General features: G+C 38.7%; 1 protein-coding gene and 1 long non-coding RNA gene across 4 annotated transcripts; one reads left to right on the top strand and one right to left on the bottom strand.

The window, feature by feature from the left end:
- LOC121739362 (zinc finger protein 2 homolog) lies at nt 1-25,072 on the top strand. 3 transcript variants are annotated; one of them, XM_042131801.1, is made up of 16 exons: nt 1-444; nt 4,689-4,844; nt 6,495-6,600; nt 6,750-6,860; nt 8,013-8,170; nt 8,995-9,106; nt 9,213-9,316; nt 10,366-10,449; nt 11,167-11,292; nt 13,803-13,919; nt 16,464-16,564; nt 17,288-17,386; nt 18,846-19,003; nt 19,353-19,436; nt 21,612-21,790; nt 24,810-25,072. In XM_042131801.1, the coding sequence occupies exons 1-16, from the start codon at nt 301-303 to the stop codon at nt 24,903-24,905; spliced, it is 1,935 nt and encodes a 644-aa protein (XP_041987735.1). In that variant the 5' UTR covers nt 1-300; the 3' UTR covers nt 24,906-25,072. The 3 variants fall into 3 exon arrangements, with proteins under 3 accessions (XP_041987735.1, XP_041987734.1, XP_041987736.1); XM_042131800.1 differs by having other exon boundaries at nt 11,164-11,292; XM_042131802.1 differs by lacking the exon at nt 19,353-19,436 and having other exon boundaries at nt 11,164-11,292.
- LOC121739376 lies at nt 7,876-16,658 on the bottom strand. Its single transcript, XR_006037435.1, has 2 exons — nt 16,625-16,658; nt 7,876-7,937 (listed from the first exon to the last, which is right to left on the bottom strand). It is a non-coding gene; the product is annotated as an uncharacterized LOC121739376 (long non-coding RNA).
- Nucleotides 25,073-25,526: the final 454 nt, after the last annotated feature.

The raw sequence follows: 25,526 nt of genomic DNA, 5'->3' as shown, positions 1-25,526 counted from the left end.
GGTCTATGGATTATTTATACTTATCTTTGGTGGTTGGTAAACATTCCAGTTTCAACAATCCATGATCCTCGATCCATTATCCATGATTTGTCAAAAACTCTGGTCAAAAAAGTAAAAAAATATCAAATCAAAATGTAATAAACATTGCACTTTTCTTAAGATTTTATCATGTTAAAATATGTAGCTGTTGAGCATAAAACATGAAAAACGAATAATCAGTTAATTATACAGTGTAAATCAAGCTTCACTTGTATTTTATCATTGTAACAACAAGTTTTGTGATACTTCACCGAACAGAAGATGGCCCTCACAAGTATAGATATAAAAATTGAAAATATATGCAGAACATGTTTAACAAAAGAAGCAGAACTGTTCTCGGTGTTTAATACGTTCGTGGGAGCGTCCACTTTGAAAAACATCATAACATCTGTAACAGGGATAGAGGTAATTCCAACAGTATACTGTTCTGACACTTTGTTCTGTCTCACTTATATCTAATTTATGTATTGTTAATATTTCCTCATCGCTTAAACTATCCTTGAACTGACTATACCTTTTGTTAGACTAAAATTGATCCAACCGTTCTCAACTTTAGCTGAATATAAAATGTTATACCTAAAAGCTTTGCTGCTAAGTTATGTAAAGTTTTTTACTGTCTGTATTTAAGCAATAATATTGTGTTGCTTATTACAATAATATCATCGTGTATAATGTACTATTGAAGAAATTGATTCATAGGCAGTTGACGGACCTAAGTCATTTCGTCAGTTTGTCAATCCTATATAGTCATGATGCAGATGTGACTGGGTTTGACGTATCGCGACCAAATAACGTAGGTCCTCCATCTGCCTTTGAATCAATTTCTTAAATGGTATTTAATGTTATGGTGTGAATTGTTTGTAAACCTCTAGGAAACCATATCGGCGCATATTATATATCTTGCTTATATTTTAACTTGCCTGGCATCATGCGAATTGAATAATTAATTTAACTAGAGATCGCCCAATGGTAGAAATTCGACCTTTGTTTCAACGACAGTAGGACTACTACCTATATTTTGTAAAAAAATATTAACTTTATCATATTTTAACCGACTTCCAAAAAGGAGGAGGTTATGTGTTCGTCTGTTTTCAACTCTTGTCTCTGGGACTCAGCTGATCTCAGACTGGCCGTGTGTAAGCATTGTCTAATATTATCTAAAGGGCCCCCGAGACAATCAAACGGTTTGATTCAAACATGTAAATTTTGGTTTGACTCAAACCATTTTTTGATCGTTTACAAAGCTTGTTTGAACGGTTTGTCAAACATTTACATGTTTGAAGCATGTTTGATGAAATTTAATATTTTCGTTGTGTTCAACGCGCCGTTTGATCGTGTTCCGACGCGTTTGAAGGTTTGAACAAACCCGGCTTAGTTTAGTGCTGGATTATGAAGAAGAAAAAAAGAAAGAAGCTGTAGTTTCTAGCACTTTCTGTAGATGTTCGTGGGTAAAATGATATTATGTTAGTCCATAGCATTCTTTGAACCAGTCTTTTTCTTTTTTTTTCTCTTCTGACAGAGGACATTAACTCAGGGCCCCCGTAAGGGCTACTGGCGCCTGTGTGCGAAAAAAGGATTTTGGCGCCCCTTTAGGCAAATTTTTTGGGACTTTGGTTTTGGCATGGTTTTGACATTCATAAGATGTGTACTCGTCAGCGCATATTGAATGAAACAAAAAACTATAAATAAATAAACAAAAAGAGTTTGATTCATATGTATAGGCTTGTCACTCAAAAATCAGTCATTTTTCCTAGTGTGTGTGTTGTAGTGTGTGTAATGTTTTATTTGTTAAAAAAATGTATGATAAAAGCATAATTTAAAAAAAATATTAGCTTGATGCACTCCACCATCTATACATACATATAAATAAAATTGAAGTGTCTGTTTGTAATATTGAAAGAACCGTTTCTTACTACATGCATATGAATTTACTTACGATACATGTACCAAAATAGCATTTTTTACAATTTTTGTCTGTCTGTCTGTATGTCTGTCTGTTTGTTTCGGCTAATCTCCGAAATGGATGGGGCGATTTTGACGGGACTTTTTTGGCAGATAGCTGATGTAATAAGGAGTAACTTAGGCTACTTTTTAACTGACTTTCAATAAAAGAGGAGGATATATTTTATTTTTTTATATATTTTGTTCGGAATAATTATCTCTTTATTATTATCTTCGTCATCACATTTTGCTGACGTGGACGACGTCGCGGGCAACAGCTAGTCTATACATATAAATAAAATTGGAGTGTCTGTTTGTAATATTGAAAGAACCGTTTTTTACTACATACATATGAACATATATACAATATATACACCAAAACATTTTTTTTTACAATTTTTGTCGGTATGTATGTCTGTCTGTCTGTCTGTTTGTTCCGGCTAACCTCTGAAACGGCTGGAGCTATTTTGCCGGGACTTTTTTGGTAGATAGCTGATGTAGTAAGGTGTAACTTAGGCTAATTTTTAACAGACTTCCAAAAAGGAGGAGGATATATTTAACTTTTTTGTAAAGGAACCTTAAAAAGGGGATTTTTTTTCTCTTTTTTATTATCTTTGTTATCACATTTTGCTGACGCGGATGAAGTCGCGGGCAACAGCTAGTATAAACTACAACTATGCAAAATTTCATACACCTACATTTCCTCATTTTTCATTAAAAGGGATACAAAGTTTTTGGCTCACGTATTAATATATAATGTTTTTTTATTAAAATTAAATTAATGTCACTACATTGAAAAAAAAATTTCAAGTCTAGGTCAGTGGTTTCCAAACTTAATATATTTTAGCTCACCCATTGTTTCAATTTAAAATGCAACTAGATAAAATAAGTCACCCCTCAAACCTCTACACAACGCCTCCATTTTTTTTCTGGGTCCCACACTGCCCTTTTTTAGATGTTCAGTGCTCACAAGGGAGCGTTATTGCCCACTTTGGGAAAGGTTGGTCCAGGTCAACAATTACTGCAGTATATACTGATTTATATTATAGCTGTTTAATTAGGCTATACTTTAGCATATTATGAATGAATAAAAATTCTTTATTGCACCAAAACAACCATTTAGAACCGTATTAGTCTGCGAAAAAAAAATTTACACTTTGGCTAGAAACTAGAATCAACTACTCTACTACTGAACTAATCCGGTTTTGTTTGAAAATTGACTTTTTAAAGTCTTCTTAACTGGTTTTGATTGAAAATATTAACATGGATTGACGTAGATGGGTCAACAGCAGACGATTCGAAAAAATAATTATACTTCCCACTCTGGTGGACTTGTCCGGTTTTGTTCTCCGCCAGCTCCTCAAGATAATTATTATTATTATACATACAGGGTGGTATATTATAATATATTATGACTGTTTATAAAATAAAGCAGCTCAAAAAGTACCTGTACTAAGTCTAGGTTTACTTTAGCAATAGACCAGCAATGCAATTAAAATTATAATCTAATGAATTTATAAAATAAGATGCCTGAATGATTCTAATAGTGTCGGTAAAATAGCAATTAGCAATAATAATTAATTGTTAAATGTCCATTAGCAATAATTAAATTAATCGTACTTGCTATTAATACGATTGCTAATATTATCGTGCGCACATGGGCGTAGCCAGCCTTGGGCTCAGGGTGGGGCAGCAGTCAACCTACTCCCCCTCCCTTGGTTTTTTTTACGCGTTTTAATAAAATGTAATACTTATTCACTTATTCTACGGTAATACGGCTCGCTTTCAAAAGACCGTTGCGATGAGCGTGTAAACCGTGCGCGCTTTTTGTTTTGATCACACTTTTTTTCATGTCGACAAATTTGTGTAACTTTCTTACGGTTATTATGATTGTAGTAATAGTTGAAAAAAAATTTTTTTTTGTTATGTTTGGCACCTTATAGGTCAGAGCCAGGGTGGGGCAAGCGCCCCAGCTTGCCCCACCCATGCGTGCGCAGCAATAGTCTGTGATCCTGATAAAAAATTTACGTCCGTGCTGTTACGCATAACGCACCGCGGCGCTAACTGTCAATAATAAATTGCTATTTTTCACGCGAGCGGTGCGATGCGAACCGATAATAATTCTCGTTGCCGCGTTTTTCGCAAATAGCAAAGCAAAAACATTTAGCAAATTTAGCATGTTAATGAAATTAATAGAAAAAAAAATTAAATCCCATTACTAGATTCTAATGCTATGCATTTACACATTATTACGTTAAATTAAATTTCAATTTTTTCTATTACTTATATTAATTAAACGCCTTTATAAAATTAGTCTAGTAGTAGAGAAACCACATTCTTTATATTATTATGAAATTATACTTAAATGACTTCAGTGTGGTATGTTTGTTAAGACTTAAGTCAAATGATAATATATTTAAGCTATTGCATAGCTTTTGTCGCGGGCTTTGATCGTGGCGACCGAATCAAGAAATTCCGTAACGGAAATTACCTAAAACCTCCACTCTGACCAGCACAGCAGTGCGATGGCGTTGCCAGACTTCGACACAGTGTTTGTGTGCGTGCGACTATTCTAGACGTATGCGAATTATAGTTGCAGAAATGCTTTACTGCGGCAGTCCCTGAGTGCCAAACGTATTTTTTTAAGTCTGAATATATATTATGTTTTAAAGATATTGTTAATATAAGGATATCATGTATGCATTCAGTTCACAGAAGGCGATGGCTTGCCTACAACAGTTTGTAGTGAGTGCAAAGCAAAAGCTGAGACAGCTTATGACTTCATGTCAAGGTCACGGGAATCAGACATGGCATTACAGGGTCTTATCAAGAAGGAGAAGTTGAATGACAATCATGATGTTGAGGTATGTTGTGCTGCTTTATTGATAATAATTTCTTCTTATTGTTCAGAGATCAAGTAGGCAATATTTTTAAAAGGAAGATAATAAAATATGCTTGTATATCAGAAGCAAAATAATATAACAACATAAGGCTGCATTTCCACCAGAGATGTGTTGCGAAGAATGCGTTTTGGAGAACCAATAGAATCACTTCATTGACGTGAGCTTGCCGTGACATCGCTCAGCGCGGCGATGCTATTGGATCTTAAAAACACATTCCTTGCAACACATCTCTGGTGGAAACGCAGCCTAACTCCTGAACCATCTCAACTCTCCAGTCTCTCCAATATAGAAGCCTGAGCATGAACAAAATGAGTTGACTACTTAAAGTAATAATGTGTTTATAATAAAAAAATCTATACTAATATTATAAATGCGAAAGTATGTCTGTCTCGCTTTCACGCCAAAACTACCGAACCGATTGTAATGAAATTTTGTACACAGATAGTCTAAAGCCTGAGAAAGGACATAGGCTACTTTTTAACTGAAAAAAAAGGGTTGTAAGGGGGTGAAAATGCGTAAATTTGTTTTAATTAAGTTAGTTCCAAAATTCATAATAGATGGCGCCGTGCCGTCTCCTACATCGCGCTGACGCTTACTCAAAAGTCTTTCTATGTATAAGAGGTGGTATCATCTTGCATTGGATTTTCGATTTTTTCAATTGTTAATATATCTTTGTACGTTATTTAATAACTCAGTATTTTATCTATGCAGTGATGAGTGACGTAACCTTAAACCTATCAATGGTAAATAGTTTATGGGTGAAGTTGTGTAATTGGGGGGCTAAATATACTTTAAAATTTGGCATAAATAAAGTTTAATTTAAAAAAATAAAATAAGTTATGTGCACACTGCACAGCTGTTATTGGGTGTTTTGATTTAAGGGGGTACCAGGGTTTTTTTATAAAAGCTTATGACACCAATTTTGTTGACATCGCGTGCTATAAACTGAAGTCTACGCGGACGAAGTCGCGGGCAACAGCTAGTTAAAAATAAAAGTAAGAATTAAGAATATAATGTTAAAAGTACACAGCAAAGTTGGTCGTCTAAAATTAGTCACTAAATCCGATTAAGAATTCAGCCAAGTGTGATAAGACCTTAACAAGATCAACAATGTATGCATGACATTGAGCTACATAATATAAAGGATCTTTAAATAACATTTGAAGATTTAAGTATTGCACAATAGGCAAATAGTTTTCTTATGACCATCCAAGATTGCTATTGTTGACTTAATATCGGTCGTTAAAGCTGTGCATTTGTTAGTTTGCTTCGAATGTAAGCGGCAACTTTGCATAAAAAAACAATTTTTATTTTTATTTCATACTCGATATATTATATAAAATAGCTTAAAAAATGAATTGTAGTGAAACGTGTTTCTATCCTTCAGATTTTTATGAGATTATGGTGAGTGGAGACAATGTGTCTTGTCTAATAGCTGGCCAATAGACAATCAATTTTATTGCGCAATTATTGTTCAATATTATTGACTGTATAATGTTCGATCTTTCAATCGTATTGTCAAATGAATTGTTCAATGATCTTGCACAATAAAACTGATCTTCTAGGGCCACATCGAGCAAGTCTTTAGTAATTGAAAATTAATGTTTTCAGTCCGGTGTGAATGTGAAAATTGAAAATATAGCAGAAAATGGAGAGATGTACATGGATTTAGGTTTTAATATCTCACTCAGCAATAGCAATGATAACTTCGATGATGGTAAGACTATAGCCCTCTCTTAATCTTCTTCACTTTCCCAACGTTGGACAAAAACCGTTCCTTTATTTATAGTTATTAATGTATCAAAAATTACTAGAATTTTTAAAATTTTAATTGTTTTTACTGTATTTGACTGTTGGTTTTTTCAGATGAAATAAAGAGCTTAGATGAACCACACACAGGCTTACAACTAGATCATCAAAAATTATTAATAGAAAGAAGTGCTCCTAGTACTAGGTCAAAAAAGAAAATCGATACGGGTGACTATTTAATTTGTTAAAACATGCTGCATGCTTTCCAATAACTGTTTCATCGTGAGGTATACAATTACCGCCGAAAATGTGATCCTTTGCCCTTTTCCGACGGTAAAAGTATCTCTAGACAAAATCTATACTAATATTATTATAAATGCGAAAGTGCGTCTGTCTGTCTGTCTGTCTGTCCATCTGTCCGTCTGTCTGTTACCTCTTCACGCCCAAACCGCTGAACCGATTTTGCTGAAATTTGGCATAGAGATACTTTGAGTCCCGGGAAAGGACATAGGATACTTTTTGTCCCGGTAAATATACGGTCCCTGCGCGATAAACGAATTTTGGCGCAACGGAGTTGCGGGCGTCATCTAGTTGTATCTAAATCCATTTAGCGGTTTATGCGTGAACATTCAGGGCTCCCGCACACGGGCCTCCGGCCTCAAACACAACACGCCGCTACGGGCATATTTCCTGTAGTTTTCATACACTTTACATGGACTCGCCTCACACGGTTGACGCCGGTGACCGCCACACGGTGAATCGTCGCGGCTCGCTTCTTCTGGCCCGCACCGGCCACTAAACGCCGACCGACACACACAAATTTAATCTTATTTTTTAATAAATTAAAAAAGTGGCAGCCACCGACCGCCATGGGCGTAGCCAGGATTCTACATAAGGGGGGGGGGGGGGGGGGGGCATAGGTCTTTATCTCCCCCAGATTAAGAAAATTCGTGATTTTTAACATGAGTATCTCACTATTGTATTAAAGGTGAGTAACAAATAAAATATGAGTGAGGGAACTGGGATTGATTGCCTCCCACCTCCCGACCCGCAACTCTCTCCGCTCCACGTTTAGGTATGAAACTCGTGAGCATTCGCTCACCAGCAACAATTCAGCGACCGATCACTCTTGTAGGGGGGGCAGCTGCCACCCCCCTTCCCGTACCTCGCTACGCCCATGCCGACCGCAAGTGTCGACCATCGCGGCCACAACTAGATGTCGCGCGCTTCAGCTACTTTTGTGGCCTTTTCTTGCTTCTTGTGGCGGCGTTTGTGCCTGTCGCGTGTGGCCCGTGTGCGGCGACACTTAACTAACAGGCAGAAACCGACGCGAAAAATATGCCAGGTTTTTCTGAACACAATTTTATCCGTATTTTTTAGGCCAGAATATGTATGATGCGGAACATAAAGTGGCGTACTGTCCCGTGTGTGACACCTCGTATGCCGACGTGGAGACACTAACCAAGCACATGTGGCACGAACACAGCGATGTTATGGGGCCAAAGAAAAGGGGACGACCAAAGAAAGTTCAAACTAGCGTAAGTGTCATGTCTCCTCCATTCGCGTTGATTTTCCAATGAATAATCTCAATGTCCCTATAAGAGATTACTGCAATGTTTTCACGCTAGACGGCAGCGTCAGCAGACACTAAACAAGCATGTCTATTCTACGTTTGACAGAGTGTCTGTATTTTTGTGTGTGTGTGCAACATGTCGGATGTTGCTGTTTTTTTTTTTATGAAATAAGGGGGAAAACGAGCAAACGGGTCACCTGATGGAAAGCAACTTCCGTCGCCCATGGACACTCGCAGCATCAGAAGAGCTGCATGTGCGTTGCCGGCCTTTTAAGAGGGAATATGGTAATAGGGGTGGGTAGGGAAGGGAAGGGAATAGGGGAGGGTAGGAAAGGGAATAGGGTAGGGGATTGGGCCTCCGGTAAACTCACTCACTCGGCGAAACACAGCGCAAGCGCTGTTTCACGCCGGTTTTCTGTGAGAACGTGGTATTTATCCGGTCGAGCCGGCCCATTCGTGCCGAAGCATGGCTCTCCCACGTATAAATATGTATTATATGTGGGCGTTATTAGCACATACGTATACGTATGTGCTACTAGCGCCCTCTGCTCCAACCTTTGCGTAATATTATAGTAATGATGTGTAGCCAGTAGCTAAATGCCAAATTGGGATAACCATTTTTAGCATTATGATAGACGTGTACGTTAGTAGTCCGTAACAAGCAAAACGTTTATAGCACGCACTATTGACCTGGGCAATCACCACTCATAGACAAAATATATGCCAGTTTACACATTTTTAATCATTTGGCATACTATCAACTGTAAAAGAATTCTTTTTATTTTGCAGGCAATTTTAAAGAAACTATCAGAAAACGGTATGTCATTATCAACATGTGAATTCTGTAAGATGGATTATAAAACCAAAGAGAAGCTAGACTTACATATGCATATACATAAAGGTAATTAATATAAGTAATGTACTTCCGGAGAATTGTAATTTACTTTTACAATAGCTTAAATTCTTTTGTCATTTCATGATATTAAACAAATTATTTTTGTCAACAGATACTTTACTTACAAACTGCCTAGTCTGTAAAAAAGTTTATCTATCCAAAGCGTACTATCAACAACATAAATGTCAGAGAAATCATATAGATAAATTGCAAAATGTAAGTTTTTATTGTTATTTATGACTTCATATCACTTTCCTCCTATAAAATATTTCAAGCCAAAAAAATATCCCAATCGGTTCAGCCGTTCTTGAGTTTTAGCGAGAGTAACAAATAATATAGAAGATAATATAGGCCGCGCAAACAAGTTGCAACTTTAAGGAGTGGGTTGCACCAACTTACTTTAATTATAACTGTAACTTTAACTATAACTTTAACTACAATGCAAAATGTCAAGTCTTTGGTTAAAGTCAAAAATGGACGCCATATTTAACCATAACCTTGAGCTCGACCAGGCTTTGAATGAACGTGGCGAAAAAAGGAACTAACGCTGTCATCGTACAAAAACGCCATTTTTGACAGTTCTCCTTTACCAGCAGCGCCCCACCCACGTTCAATTCAAGCCTTGTCGGGCCAGCTGTCATCTGCCAAATTCTGTGGTCAAAGTTAAGGATAAAGTTAAAGTTAGCCTTAACTATAACCATAACTTTGACCATAACATTAACTTTAACTACGCCTCTGGTGCAACCCACCCTAAGCCTACTCGGCAAACACGGCACAATGGCACATACGAGTGAATCAAAATGTAAACAAATATTCGAGTAGAAATTACGGGAGGTTATTATAATTATTATGAATAATAAAAATAATGTGTTTTTCATTTTCACTTATTTCATAAAACTTTTGGTCACCCCTTAAACTTAATCCAAAAATAATCTTCCAAGAAATTACTAAAAGCTTTCCTATTCTCTCAAATTACATATTAAACTAATGGACACCTTAGTTAATTTACCATTTAACCAGTTGGCTAAGCGTCGTCTAGTTGTAGTGTTGAACGTTGCAGTTAACTAGTCGGCTCAATGACGTATAATTGCCGTGTGATTTAATGGCGTTGTTCAGTCACTACACTCTGTTTGATTGAACAGCTCTTTTAACCAGTTGGCTGCGACATTATATATAACACCCCTCTTTTAAGTCGGGGGTTAACAATCCTTAAATGTAATATAGTTGACTAATATTGAAGTATAATACTGTCGATATTTTTTCAGGCAGAACCCCCGGATCCAAATATTATACAGGACAGATCAGCACAGGTTTTGTTGGCTGAAATTGTAAAATCTAGTGATGCAGAGGTAAGCTAAACAACTTTGGCCTCCACGTAAACATTTTTAAAAGTAGCTTCCCCACTTAACAATATTGGAATCATACAGGCTCTCTATTTCAAATTGATAGTATTACTCTACATGCCCAATTCCTATGGGTCGTTTATACGTACTAATATAGCACGGATATTATGGCACTATGGATATTTTCAAATAATAATGAAAAACACGTTATGCAGTGATTTAGTAAAAAAAAAAATATTTTGTAGTACGCGTGGTAATTCAAATATAATCTTCCATAACTATGGACGATTAATCAGTCAAGAAGAAATCAAGAAAAACGAACAACATATCAGCCACGACGCGAATTTCGCGTCGTGGCTGTTTCACTGTGACCACAACGCGTTGTGAGCCATTTTTTCGCTCATTGAGCGATTTCGGTTTTTGAGCGTAACCCGACCAGACCGAGCACAACTTATAGAATATAGGTCAACAGCAGGAGCATCGGCAGTGGCTGAGTGTAAACGACCCATAGGAATTGGGCATGTAGAGTAATACTATCAATTTGAAATAGAGAGCCTGTATGATTCCAATAAAGTTAAGTGGGGAAGCTACTTTTAAAAATGTGACGCGAATTTCGCGTCGTGGCTGTTTCACTGTGACCACAACGCGTTGTGAGCTATTTTTCGCTCACTGAGCGATTTCGATCTTTGAGCGTAACATATATATATTATTATTATGCAGGAGGAGGCCATAGAGTGTGTGAAGGTGTGCGAAGCGTGCGGGCGCGTATGCCGCTCGCCGGCCGAGCTGCAGCAGCACCGCGACGCCGACCACCCCGAGCTGTCCGCCAGCTGCCAGCTGTGCGATAAGGTGCGTGCACAGCTACAAGGATAGACGCACAGCTACATGGTCCGCGAACCGCTTCAAGATGCGAACTGGTTTCGGAAATCTGGAACTTAAAATTGATTATTATTTTCTGAACATGTCTTGACCATCGGAGAATATGATCACGGTTCTAAAATAATTAATAGTTAAAAAAACTATGCCATTCCGCCATCTCGGATGTCCGCCATATTGGATTTAATCAAATCAAATCATTTAATTCGGGCATCAGAGGCCCATATAATAAATACCTTAAACTAACATACATATTTTATATAACTAACACTGTCACATTTTGCCGGCGACGTGACTCGCTTCGTTCCGGAGTCTCCCCCGGAACCTCCGATAGACTACATCCATCGGCCAGAACTCCGGCGCTTCGAAAGTCGACAGAAGATTCGTCGGTACTCTCACCATAAAGGAGCTAAAGTTAACCTTGTGGCGAGACTGTAGACGCTCGACCCTCAGGCACAGTGTCGTCTTCTTCTGGATGTAGTCCAGGACGTCCTCGACCTCCATGGACCAGTGCAGGCGGGAAATGTACAGGGGCGTCGCGGGGACCTCGCTCCGCAGACGCAGCTCAGGTACATATGGTGCGGTGCCGCGATGGTTGCGGGCGGCGGGCTTCTTCCTCCTCTCCACCAGTATGAAGCCCTCCTCATCGCACCTCTTGCCCTCGTCCTTGCCAAGCCGAGAAGACTCCACCTTGCGGCTCTCAGTCTCGCGACTCTTCGGAGCCGTGCAGCTCTCATTCGCCCCATTAGTTTTCGCCCGCGGGGTAGGTGCGGGGCGACCAGCAACAGTCGCAAAGTTTTGCTGAGTCGCCTGAGTACTCGGGGTCGGTGCAACCGGGAGGGGAGCGGGGGCGGGGCGGCAGCGGCGGTATTCGTTGACCCGTCCGATAATGCTGACGGACTGAACGTGCTCGCTTGCGCGCCACGACGAGTAGTGACGAATGCGGCATCAGGTGACCTACATATTGGATTACCACCTTTTAATTGCGATAATTCAATACGTAAGTTACTGATCGTAGACTCTGATGCCTGCAATCTACCTCGAACTCCGGCCAGCTTCTCCTTCAGGAACCTGATATCCTTCAGTAGGCTGACGACGTCGACGTTGTCCAATGTGACGAGCGGCAGCTTGTGCAGCTCCTTTGCCACAAAAGCCGGCATCTCATCAGGATCCGTCTGCTTCAGCAGGGAGATGATGTCCTGCACGCTACTTTCCGTTCCGTCTCTTCGTCGCGACAGCATATTCGCGCTCTGTCCGAGCGTCTCGTACAGCAGCTGCTTGCCCTTGCAAATCTCCTCGCTGGAGAAGGAGGACTTGCAGATCTGCATGATGCTGACCTCGTCCATAGTGTCGATGGCATGCTGGATAAACGCCAGCAATTCGTTGGCCACGAGCGCCATGGTCACGTGCAGCTGCAATGGGCCGCGCGATTCGCAAAAATATTACTTTTGCTGTACACAAACATATTTTTACGCGTATCCGCGTTACACAAATATATTTTTTGTGTAACGCGGAGCATGACCGGTCGCTAACTCGAAACATTACACACTCTCATTATCATATATAAGTCACGTGACTATTTTTTTTTCGTATACCTGACCGCAAATCCTTGTATTTCATACTCATATCATGGGGGTGCACCATGCATTTCAAATAGCCTGTCTGCTATCTTGGGGAGTCCGCCAGATTGGATTTGTAATGCCGTTTCTTGGCTAGTCATGTATTGTCGTCAGAACTCAGAGCGTGTGCAAAATTTCATCCTAATAGAAGACCGGGAAGTGGGTCAAATTAAGATTCCAAGATTTTCTTACATACATAGTTAGTTATAAGTGAAGCTAATAAAAGCGTGTTAAGCGTGTGCACTCCCAACCCGTTCACACCTAGTCACACTAAAAAATACCTAAAAATCGAGCACACTTGGAATTTTTGCCGAACGATATTAAAATAGGATTGCTATTAAGAGGATACACCAGGGCCTAGAGAAATGAAAAAAAAGTACGTGTAATATCTATAGCGGTCTCCCTTACCTCAAGCCTATACCGCAGAACGCGATAGAGACAACTGCAGAAAATCCAGAAAATCAACGATTCGTTGTCCATTGATTCCTTCTCCAAAACTTAACCGATTTAAGTACTTTTTTTATTAAAGATTAAAGAAAGGCTTGAGCTGTGTTCCTATATTAAGGAAAAAAATATAACTCTACTAGCATTATCCAGGCAGGAAACAGGGGACAACGTTTGTATGGAAAAAAGGGCGGCGTGGACTCCTCTTAAGCATTTGTGTATTAACCCACAAAAAATATAGATGTTGATTTATGTTGTTCAAAATTATCCAAAGAACAAGACTACATTCAAAGCTGAATGCGTCATTTTTTTGGGTACACAACTACACACAAATGCTCACAGTGTCCAAATATGGGTTAAAGATAATAATAATATTGTATGTTATTATTTTATGTTGCTAAAACAATGTATCGTTTTTAGAAATTCGCATCAGTGAAGACCGCAGAGCGTCACCGTGTGACGTGTGAGCGCGTCGAACGTAAATTCGTCTGTAACACGTGTGGACGTCGGTTCGCTTTCGAGATCTCTCTTAATAAGGTAATAATAATAAATTATTTATTTACACTTTAAGGCGCTGTGGCTGTCGCAACTACGTAAAATGGGGTTTTTAAAATAATGTTTTTAGTAAAGGAAATGTCATTATTTAAGTATAAAAAAGTACCGTTTTAAAATTGAAACAAATTTCCTATACGCAAAGGTATATCAGTACACAATTTGATCAATTCTGCTCGATAGAAAAAAAACTCAAAGATGACTGTTGTAACGCTGTTTTTCATAATTAAATAATTTTATGGCTAAATTACACACTTTCTAGAAAAAACAAAAAATGTAGTACATTTGTCGTAACCTAAACTAAACTTAATTAATGGAATCAGGCGTTACTTTGCGGAAATCCATAGTTTAAATTTAGTTTGTTATTATTTTTAGCAATATTCCGCGAAAACAACTTCCACCTTTAAGTAAATGAGTGAGTGTACGCATAGGCATGCGTACAGCACCTCCCTCCTCTCACACTGCCTATGCGTACACTCGCATGCTAGAACTTGCAAACACCACCACCACACAAGCAATAATGTTGGCAAATCCGTGCAAGGCCCCTCACCACCATGCAGGTTGAAAACCTCGACGCGCGTTTCGCCCCAACACCGGACGGACGGACTTAACGGACTTAACGGACGTTGTTCGTAGAGTCCACATCCTGAGGATGCTCCGGTGTTGGGGCGAAACGCCCGTCGAGGTTTTCCAACGAAGAACGTATCCTCGAATTGTTGACTGCCATAGTGTTTGGACCCCTTGGAATTACGCCGAGATGTAGCTTCACTCTGCATCCTCTATCGGTTGTATCACGGAGAGTGTTCTGAGGAATTGTTCGGAATCATACCACCTGCAACTTTTCGCCATCGTCCCACGCGAAAAATATACCATCCTCAACACCTTGATGAGTGGCAGTCTTCCACCTTGCGTTTCCCGCCTAATTTTCTGCCGCGCACTGTAAAACTCTGGAACAAACTGTCACCGGCAGTATTTCCGGACCTATACGACCTACCTATAGGGCATACCTTCAAGAAAAGAGCGTATTCCCTCTTAAAAGGCCAGCAACGCACCCGCAGCTCTTCTGATGTTGCGAGTGTCCATGGGCGACGGTAGTTGCTTTCCATCAGGCGACCCGTTTGCTCGTTTGCCCCCTTATTTCATAAAAAAAGATGGTGGACCTATATATTATGTCATTTGGTCGAATTATGTCAATTTATGTGAGTCGTCATCCGTCGGCTGGGTTTGAAAAATTATAAACAAAAAACTTTTTGAGAAAAAGCTTTTATTTAAACACTTTAAAATGAAGAAAATAAATTTCTCCTTAAAATGATTAACTATTAAGTTATAACTTATAACCTCAATATATTATACAATTTGCATGATAATAAAAGCTTGTCGCGCGATTTGTGAATAAACTAGTTCCAATTTAACTAGGAGTAAATTGACATTATATTTATTTTATTTTAATAAAATTAAATACTGACAGATTGTTAAGTCTCGTGACAAGCTTCTATTATCATGCAAATTGTATAATATATTGAGGTTATAAGTTATAACTTAATAGTTAAACATTTTAAGGAGAAATTTATTTTCTTCATTTTAAAGTGTTTAAATAAAAGCTTTTTCTCAAAAAGTTTTTTGTTTATAATTTATTTTTTGTTTTTTAGTTATTCTCTGGCTAGATTTCTTAGTCTGTTTGATTGTAGTTTGTTTTGTTTGAAGAATTTGTTAATATCTGATCAACTTAAGTCCAAGAAATCGTACTTGATTTTGATCAGTGAAAAACCGTGTCTATATTTAGCGAGTTCCGTTTAGTACCGTTTATTTCTGCGTGACTAAAAAATTAAATTTCACTTAACAAAAGTGACCGAATTCAACCAGGCCTTTTCTAAACCCGACTGGATTTGACCTGATATTTAAACACGACACGACACGACACGACACGATACGACACGATACGACACGACATTACATTCGTTTCCGAGTTCCCATTTATTTGATACCCATATTGCAGAAGTGCATTTACAGTAACTATTCCCGTGTCTTGGATGAGCCGCCATATTTGATGTAGAGTGACATTACATCCGTTTTCATGTTACTCTTAATGAGCCCTTTCATTTGATACCCATATTGCAGTAGTGCATTAAAAATAACTATTCCCCTATCTTGGATGAGCCGCCATATTGGATGTAGAATGACATTACATTAGTTTTCGAGTTACTCTCAAAAAGCCCTTTCATTTAATATCCATATTGTAGGACTGCATAGAAAATAACTATTTATCTTGGATGGTCGGCCATATTGGATTTAGAGTGATGTCACATACAATATCGTGCATTGTCATCCAAACTAAACGTGTATGCAAAATTTCAGCTCAATCGGTTAAATATATCTACTTCAAAATTGAGTTGCAAGATTTCACCCGAACATACATACTTACATACATACAGAGCAAGTTAAATAAAAGCTTTTAAAAACGAGACCAAAATATGTAGGTCCGCAATCTGCCTATTAATCAACTTTTCTGATAGTACCTCTTTGTTTCAGCACATATTGCAAAGCCACGCCGGTCAAAGAGTATCAGTGGACTTCATAAGCCGCCAGAAGCGACAGGTCAGCTGTGACTTGTGTGGCAAGACCTTCCCTAGGTTCGTATAACCATCTCACACCCTTAATCTGCAAGGTGTAAGAAAACTATTTGATAATACTTTAGGGTGTGTATGCGGCCCCTATAAAGAGTTCGCTGTGAAAGTAGCAACGCTGAAGGAACTTTTTTTACGTTTGTATGAAAAAATCCATGACGCTCGGGCGCTTGTCCATACAAATCGCGAAAAAAATCGGGTCTTTCAGCACTGCTACTTTCACAGTGAACTCTATGTAAGGGACACACATACCCTACAGTCTTGTGATACCCTGTGTATTATGGATGACCAATGTAGGACTAAAGTTTTAATTTGTAGCAAGAGTCTCAATAATTTATATTATTAATTATTTATGGTTAATTATTATTAAGATAATAAGATGGCGTTGATTTCAAAATATGAAATGTATAATGGGAATAACATAATTATGTAATGGGAATACAAGTGACAACTTACTAAAATCTAAAATGAAATGGAAGAAAAAAAACACTTTAACCTTAAAGTAACCCTATGTAACCTAAACTATCAAATCAAGAATTTCATACAATATGGTGCATTTTGTATTAAACATTAATTTATTGTATTCGCAACAATGCAAGCTTGCACGAACGTTTAACCTTTAAAGTGGCTAAAATTAGAATATCGGTGTTAGGTGTAAGTGCATTTTATAAGATCAAAACTTTGAAGGGAAAATTATAATTATAGTTCTAACAAGCTCACTTTTTTCAGTAAGGAGCAGCTTGTTCGTCACAGCATCGTACACAAAACAACGAAGAAATACGAATGTGATAAGTGCAAGAAGAAGTTTACTAGAAAAGGGAATTTAAAGTAAGGTTATTTTTATTGTTAAATCTAAATATTTAAAACTCAGGACACGGCACGACCTTTTAAATGACAAAATAAACTTTACATGAAAAAGCCTTACGACGCGACGACTTAGCAGCCAAATATCATCAATCCCACACCCATCTACGGGATTCTAATTAGGGAATGCAAATTTCGCGAGATTGGGGCTCAAGAGAGATCCCGCGAGTTTATGAATACAATTCCGCGAGATTTCGCCAATTTCGAGATCTCGCGAGATTAGCAGTTTGATGGGTTTTTTTTTGCAAATAATCGCAATATTTGAATAAACTACGAAAAAAAAGTAATAAATATTATAAGTATTATAAGATTAACATTCACTTTCACGATTTTTTTCAATAGAATTTTATGCATTGCAAACATTGTAATTTTTAAGTAGTAAACTTTGACATACGTATCTACTATCTATCAAATAACAAATGAAAGAAACAGCCTGTCTTCTCTTCAAATACGCTTTTATAATTTTGGACGTGTCGGTAATATAGTGGACGTGCGCGGTAAAACGATAACATAGGGAAGTAAAATGTATGGAAATATATGGAGACGCTTTTAAATTTCCGTCGACGATAACTTTTCAACGTGCACGTTAGAGGACATCACAACGTTTACACTTCTGAACCGCACAAAACGTCCGGGGTGCGTAAAATCAAATGGGCATTTAACGTACACCCAACGTTTTGTCGTAGAAGCCGGCGTCCACGATAGCGTGACGCCCAGAATTAAAAAAGCGCACTATCAAACACAAATCTTTTAGTAATAAAATAGTTCTTTTATAACTTGCAAAACAACGAGAAGTCAAAATTCAGGACCTAGTTGAGAATCACAGTGCACAGTTGCTTAGGCCAGCTCCTCTTTGTTTTGACTCCGTGATCGCAATTCGCAACTCCGTCTGTGTCAGTCCGCGCTTCAAATAAGACGTTTTTATGCTCAAGTGCAATCTCGTCAAACTCGCGAGATCTCGCCTTTTTTTCGTCCGAGATCGATCTCGCTAAAAAGGCCGAATTCTCGCGAGAACGAGATTGCATTCCCTAATTCTAATATATTCAAGTATATTTTTACCAAATTTGCTCAAAATCGTTACAGTTATTTAAATATGAATAGGTAACAAACAGTCAGACAAATACACCTTGAATTTATAACATTCGTGTGAATGACTGCGTTTGGTTCGACAGGAATGTCTCCATCGTCATTTGCATTCTGAATATCGACTAACAAAATAGTGTTTACTTTTCCATAAAACATCACAGGTTCTCTGTGCAGATAAGTTTCGTAAAAAAAGACGTTATTTTGCGTGTACTGGAGTCTATAATATAATATTAATCAGAATACAGGAGGTCTCCGATGTCGAAGACAACGGATATCCTGTTGGAATTTGTCATCACCCACCATCTGGACTGTTAACAGCTCATTTATCGTATTCCAGGTCTCACATACACCGAGTGCACGAGTCAGGTCGTAGCAGCAAAGGAAGCGGGCTGTGTCTGTACTGCGGCCGCAGTTTCAACAACTCATCCAATCTCATAGTACACATGCGACGGCATACTGGCGAGAAACCCTACCAGTGTGATTTCTGTGGAAAAGGTAAATAGAATGTGAACAGGGAATATTACCAGAGGGCGCTAGTAAATAATCCGACCAAAATACGACATGTTGCACACTTAATAACATAGTCGAACAAAACTTTTTGTCTACTGTCTGTGCTGCCCAGCGTGAAAACATTGCAGTAATATCCTATTTAACGTCATCAGTACAGATGTTCAATAATTTTAATATCACCTACTTAGGAGCTAGGGCACCTTAGCCCATTCCTTAGCTAATTATGCCGGTTAATCTGATAGACATAAAAAATCTGTATTCAATCACATCACACTTATTTACTTTTAATAGGCACATTCTGGAAGTTTGAACCATGTATTTAATGTAATTGCAGGATTCCCTCGTTCGTCGGACCTTCAGTATCATAGACGTTCCCATACAGGGGAGAAACCGTGCAAATGTGGAATATGTGGAAAAGGTGAATTATAATATAGTACCTGGATGACCGAGCTTTGCTCGGTATAGCAAACACTCATTGACTTCGTGTTACTTAACAACGCCATCTGCTGGAATAGCTTTAGCTGTTGTTGTGTCGTTAAAGCAATTAGTTGCTCACAAAAAATATACTAAATTTCATGAAAATCGTTGGAGCCGATTCCGAGATTCCAATTATATACATATATACAAGAATTGCTCGTTTAAAGATATAAGATAAAAAGACATTTTCTAAAATTGACTCCTAGCTAGATCGATTTATCGCCCCCGAAACCCCCTATATACTAAATTTCATGAAAATCGTTGGGGCCGATTCCGAGATTCCAATTATATACATATATACAAGAATTGCTCGTTTAAAGATATAAGATAAGATAAGATATACGCTTTTGTTAATTACAAAAATGACGTAAGATACAATTCTCAGTCAGGACTCAGGCCTAAGGCCAGGCGCGCATTAGCGGCCAGGTCGCGGCGGCCATCGACAGTATGGTGTGGCCGCTGGCCGCCGTGCGGCCAGTTGCGCGTGGTCTATGGCGGTTTCATACTAAGGTGATTAACTCAATGGCCGTCGCGACCTGGCCGCTGCGGTTTTAAGTCCTATTGACTTTTGACAATATATCAGTCGAAGGTGCGATTCGTGTCAGTGCGCTGTTTGGTACGCTACGTAAATATTATATTTCACTTGCGAATACGCGCGTTAGTATGTTAACGTAGATAGCGTTTTCATACTCTACGAGCTCCATACTTTCGATTAGTATGGAAATTGTCTATTAACCAAACCAGCCAAATGTTAAATAAAACCGGCCAAGTGCAAGTTGGACTCGCCCATGAAGGGTTCCGCAGCAGCAATAAGGTTTATTTCAATGAAAGTAAAAGGTTTTTGATTTATTTTTATTTTTAAGTTGATTTAATGAAAGTTAAATTATGAAGGTTTACCATTTATGACGTATAAAAAAAAAACAACTTGCTAGATCAATTTTCGTTGGTAGTTTTTATAGTAATATATCATATATTTTTTTTAGAATTATCATGCATGCATTTAGAAGTTAGAAGGGGGGGGGGGGGGGGGGACAAACATTTTACCACTTTGGAAGAGTCTCTCTCGCAAACTTTTAATTTAAATTATATTAAGAACCTTAATATGATTTTTGAAGATCTATCTATATATAGATACCCCACACGTGTAGGTTTGATGAAAAAATATTTTTTTTGTTTCGGTTGTACCTATGGGGACCACTAAAATTTTTAATAATTTTTCCATTTTTGTATCGAAATCTTAATGCGGTTCACAGACGTTACATCTACTTACCAAGTATCAATAGTATAGCTCTTATAGTTTCGGAGAAAAGTGGCTGTGACATACGGACGGACAGACAGACAGACAGACAGACATGACGAATCTATAAGGGTTCCGTTTTTTGCCATTTGGCTACGGAACCCTAAAAACAATTTTTTTAGGCAACCCACTTGCAATAAAGTTGACATATCGTGTAATTGAATATGAAATACTTTTCATCCATTAACCAGCTCGGTGAAGGTCCTTCTATGGTGGGATCCTAGGCCAAGTATACGGTCTGAATAAAACGTTGTAAAAGCACGTTATCAAAACGCGTGTTGAATACTTACCATTCATACCCTAGGACTGTATTTCCAAAGGAGCAGAGCTATGCTGCTTTGCGAGCAATGTGTTTTCCATCTTCGTTTTTATATAATTTGTTTTAATTTCTAAACAAAAATGCAGACCGCAACGTGACGCTATTCTAAATTTGTATTGAATTGACATAATTCAATTGCGTGAGACGGCTTGCAAATGTGTCAAATCCTACGAATAATAAAAACTAAGGAAAAGTAACTCCTTCAAAAAACATGCTCCACAATACTTGTCAAAAAAGTGTACCTTAGGTACACATTTCAATACATTTGCAATATTTAGGTGAACTTGAGCGGTACTAGGCTGACGTTACATGACAGATCAAAAGGAACCAAATTTAAAACGGTAATAGTATGGGAGTTACGATTCCTTAGTTTTTATTATTCGTAGGTCAAATCCATACAAATTAAGACATGCATCTAGTATCCACGCGTCGCGTTGCGATCTGATTTAACCCTAAGAATGTCTAAGTGTTGGTCTACCACTCTCTAATACTTGTCGCAGGTTTCACGGGCAGCAACAAGCTGTCGCGCCACATGCGCGTGCACACCGGCGCGCGACCGTACAAGTGTCCGTACTGCGACAAGGCGTTCTCGCAGAGCAACGACCTCACCGTCCACGTGAGGCGACACACCGGCGACAAGCCGTACGCCTGCGACGTCTGCGGCGACCGCTTCATACAGGTGAGTGTATAATAAGTGGTTTCCCAATAAGGACTTGACAACTTTTTTTGAAAATAAAATTAAAACTATTTGAGATATTTCAAACATTTTAGTATCGGGTTAAAGTAAAATGACAACATTTTTGAATGGAACTCGACTTCGCTCATATGGCCACCGCAGGCACGTTTGCAGCGGTGATTCGTTAAGCCCAATTTTCTATGGCTCGGCTACACATTTCGGCTATTTCGCGTTAAATTTTGGCTCTGAGCTCTTCCAACGGCGTCGGCTTATCCAACGACTTGACGCAGCCCCAAAGAATAAAATCAAGAGATGTTAATTGGCACAAAAGAGGCGGTTAATCGACTTGTCCATTTTTTTGGAATAACACGTGTGAGAGCCATGCTTCGGCATGAATGGGCCGGCTTGACCGGAGAAACCACGTTCTCACAGAAAACCCGCGTGAAACAGAGCTTACGCTGTGTTTCGCCGAGTGAGTGAGTTTACCGGAGGCCCAATCCCCTACCCTATTCCCTTCCCTACCCTCCCCCTATTCCCTTCCCTTCCCATCCCTACCCTCCCCTATTACCCTATTCCCTCTTAAAAGGCCGGCAACGCACCTGCAGCTCATCTGATGCTGCGAGTGTCCATGGGCGACGGAAGTTGCTTTCCATCAGGTGACCCGTTTGCTCGTTTCCCCTCTTATTTCATGAAAAATAAAAAACACGCTCATCAAACTTGCTCTTCAATAAATCGATTGTAACGTATGCTGTGTGGCTTGTGGCGACGTTCTATTGAAACCTCATGCTGCCCAAGTCCATATCTTCCAATCCGGGCCAAAAATAGCCCACAATCATAGCCAATCTGCCTGTCTACAAGGGCGGGAATTACGATCGAAAATCGAAGTTAACGCTCTTAAAGTAGTGGCCACCAACTCCGAATTTCTGAGGTAATTTTTTAAGATTTGCAGACGTTGTTCGTCCGTGTACTTCACCATGATAAAAATGTTATGGCTACTGAATAAACTGCCAGTGACACTGCAATGTTAAGTGAAATGGTGCGTCCACAAACTAAATTCAAAATTGTCAAGTCCCTATTGGAAAACCCTTTATATGCATATACGCCGCGAATTAGACGCAAATTCGCTCAATGTCGCCGCGACTTTGCCGCGTGTTTGCTGCATCCCAAGTCAGTTGTCACTTTTTTTAATATTTTATTTTACGGGCCTGGATACTAGTTCTTTGAGTCCTTAGAATAAGAAACCACTTTTGCTCTGTCTACATTTTAACCCAATCGAAATGTCAGTTGTCACTTAGCGGTCTATAAAATCCCGTTTGTTGTTACTGGCGCTCTTCTTGTCATGCGTGTCACCAGCGTGCGGTCTTGTCCGCATGCCTGTGACAACATGACAGGAAAAACATCTATGAAATGATAGAATGCGGACCACTTGCATGCACACCAGAACCGCACGCGGACGATGACACGCAAGAATTTAATTGAATGAATATGAAATATTCGGTTAGTATCATATTTTGACAAATCCGGTGGCGATACGACTCCAGCGGCTCTTCTACACTATTATTAGCATGATGTTACACAAATTAGATAAAATTTAGAACAGAAGCCCTTGCTATTATTTAATTCGCACTATACTTAGTCTGGCCATAAATACTGTCACTAGTAAAAATAAACAAAATATTACATTTGAATTTGGATTCTGTAATTTTTATGTTTGTTTATTGTGTTTTCTCAATTTGGCGCCAATGTATTTTACAATATTTTGCGATATTGAAATGGAGTGGGGTGATCAAAAGAACCAAATCGCTGTGATTGCATCACACAAAGTAGGCATGGAGTCCAATGTCATTTTTAAAACTCTCCATGCGCTTGGTATTAGTAAAATGTTTGTGTACCGGGCCATTAATAAGTACAATGAGACCTCCTCTGCTTGTGGCAGAAAAAGATCTGGCCGTCCACGCAGTGTTCGGACGAAAAAGGTGGTTAATTAAAGCAATAAGAGAAAGAATTAAAAAAAAATCGCTTCGAAAGTAAAAGATTTTATCTCACGAGATAAAGATAGCACCTAGAACCATGTCATGTATTTTAAATGATGACTAAGGACTTTCAGCCTACAAGAGACGTACTGGTTATTTCCTAACTGATAATTAAAAAAAAGAGGTGGTAAAATTTAAACTACTACTGAAGCGGTACGCAAAGGAAAGTCACAAAAAATGTTTGTTTACTGATGAGAAAAAACAATTAAGCAACATTTTAACAAACAAAATGGTTTATTTATGCTTGAAGTTCTTAGGTTCAACATCAAGTTCAATAATCAAGAATGGTCCTTCCAACAAGGCTCGGCGCCGGGTCATAATGCTCGGTCGGTTTGGTCTTGGTTGGAAACGAACGTTTCGGACTTCATCAGAGCTGACAGAGACTGGTCGTCGTCTAAATCCCGATCTTAATCCACCGGATTATGATTTTTGGTCGGTTTTAGAGAGTATGGCTTGCTGTAATGCCGTGATAATTTGGAGTCACTAAAACAATCCATACGACTGGCAGTGAAGAATTTTCCCATGGAAAGAGTCCGTGTTTCTAATGATAACTGGCCACAATGTTTAAAGGACGTTATTGTAGCCAATGAAGGCCAATTTGAATTAGCTTTTATTATTTTAATTGTTTTATAATTATGTGTTAAACTTATACACTGTAAAAGTAATAAAATTTATTTGCAATAGAAAAAAAAATGTTTTTCTTTGTGTCAGTACCTATTTATAGCAAGCCTAGGTATATTATATTACACGAGCTAAAAGCCGAGCTTTGTGAGAGCTCGCGTCGTCACACCCAGACTGACCGATGATGACACATCTACATTCTACATATAAATAAAAATTACTGTATTAAATCACAAATCAATAGAAGTGATAGTTTTTCCGTAAAGTGTACCACAAAATGTACAGGTTGCGGAATATACTAGGGCTCGTTTCGCTCGCCCTGATAATATTATTACACAAATTCCTAAGTATCACTTCACCAATTTCAGGGTACAGCGCTCCACAACCACCGTCGTGTGCACGGCCACTACCCCGGCACGCAGTGTGTCACGTTCACCGTGCAGACTGTCACGCAGACTCACTGACACGCACGGTAATTATATTGACACAGTGTTGGTAACTGAAGAAATGGGAGAAAAAGATGGAAGAGATACGTCATTTGGTCGGGTCACGTCAATGTCAGACGTTACCTGCGCTTGACATAACTTAACCAAATTATTTAGGTCGGCAATCTGCCTATGAATATTCTCTGATGGCATATTCAGAGAAGTTGATTCTTAGGCAGATGACGGGCCTATGTCATGTGGTCGGCTTATGTCGATTCAATGTTATCTGTGATCGGTCGGAAGGGTTTGACTTAACGCGGCCAAATTACTTAGGACCGCAATCTGCCTATAGTTTGTGCGTTGTAAGATGATATGCGTGACACATTATAATGGACAATAGTAGGGAAGATACCAAAAAAAAAAAAAAAAACGATAATTTAAAAATATCGAATCACTTCCTAAAGGAATTGCAATCGAAATTATCGATTTCGTACTGACGTTTCAGAGTGGCGCCGGCGATTTTAAATGGCAAGCGGCCATCTAAAATCGCGGCCATAAAAATTTTTTATCGATTTGATTTCGATTCAACAGTGTCAATCTCTATCGGCATAGGTTCCGTTTCATGCATCTGCTATTTTTCAAATATTTTAGTAACAATAA

The sequence above is a fragment of the Aricia agestis genome, chromosome Z (assembly GCF_905147365.1).
Source record: "Aricia agestis chromosome Z, ilAriAges1.1, whole genome shotgun sequence".
Lineage (NCBI taxonomy): Eukaryota > Metazoa > Arthropoda > Insecta > Lepidoptera > Lycaenidae > Aricia > Aricia agestis.
The sequence above is the reverse complement of the archived record's forward strand: the minus strand, read 5'-3'. Positions and strand labels throughout refer to the sequence as shown.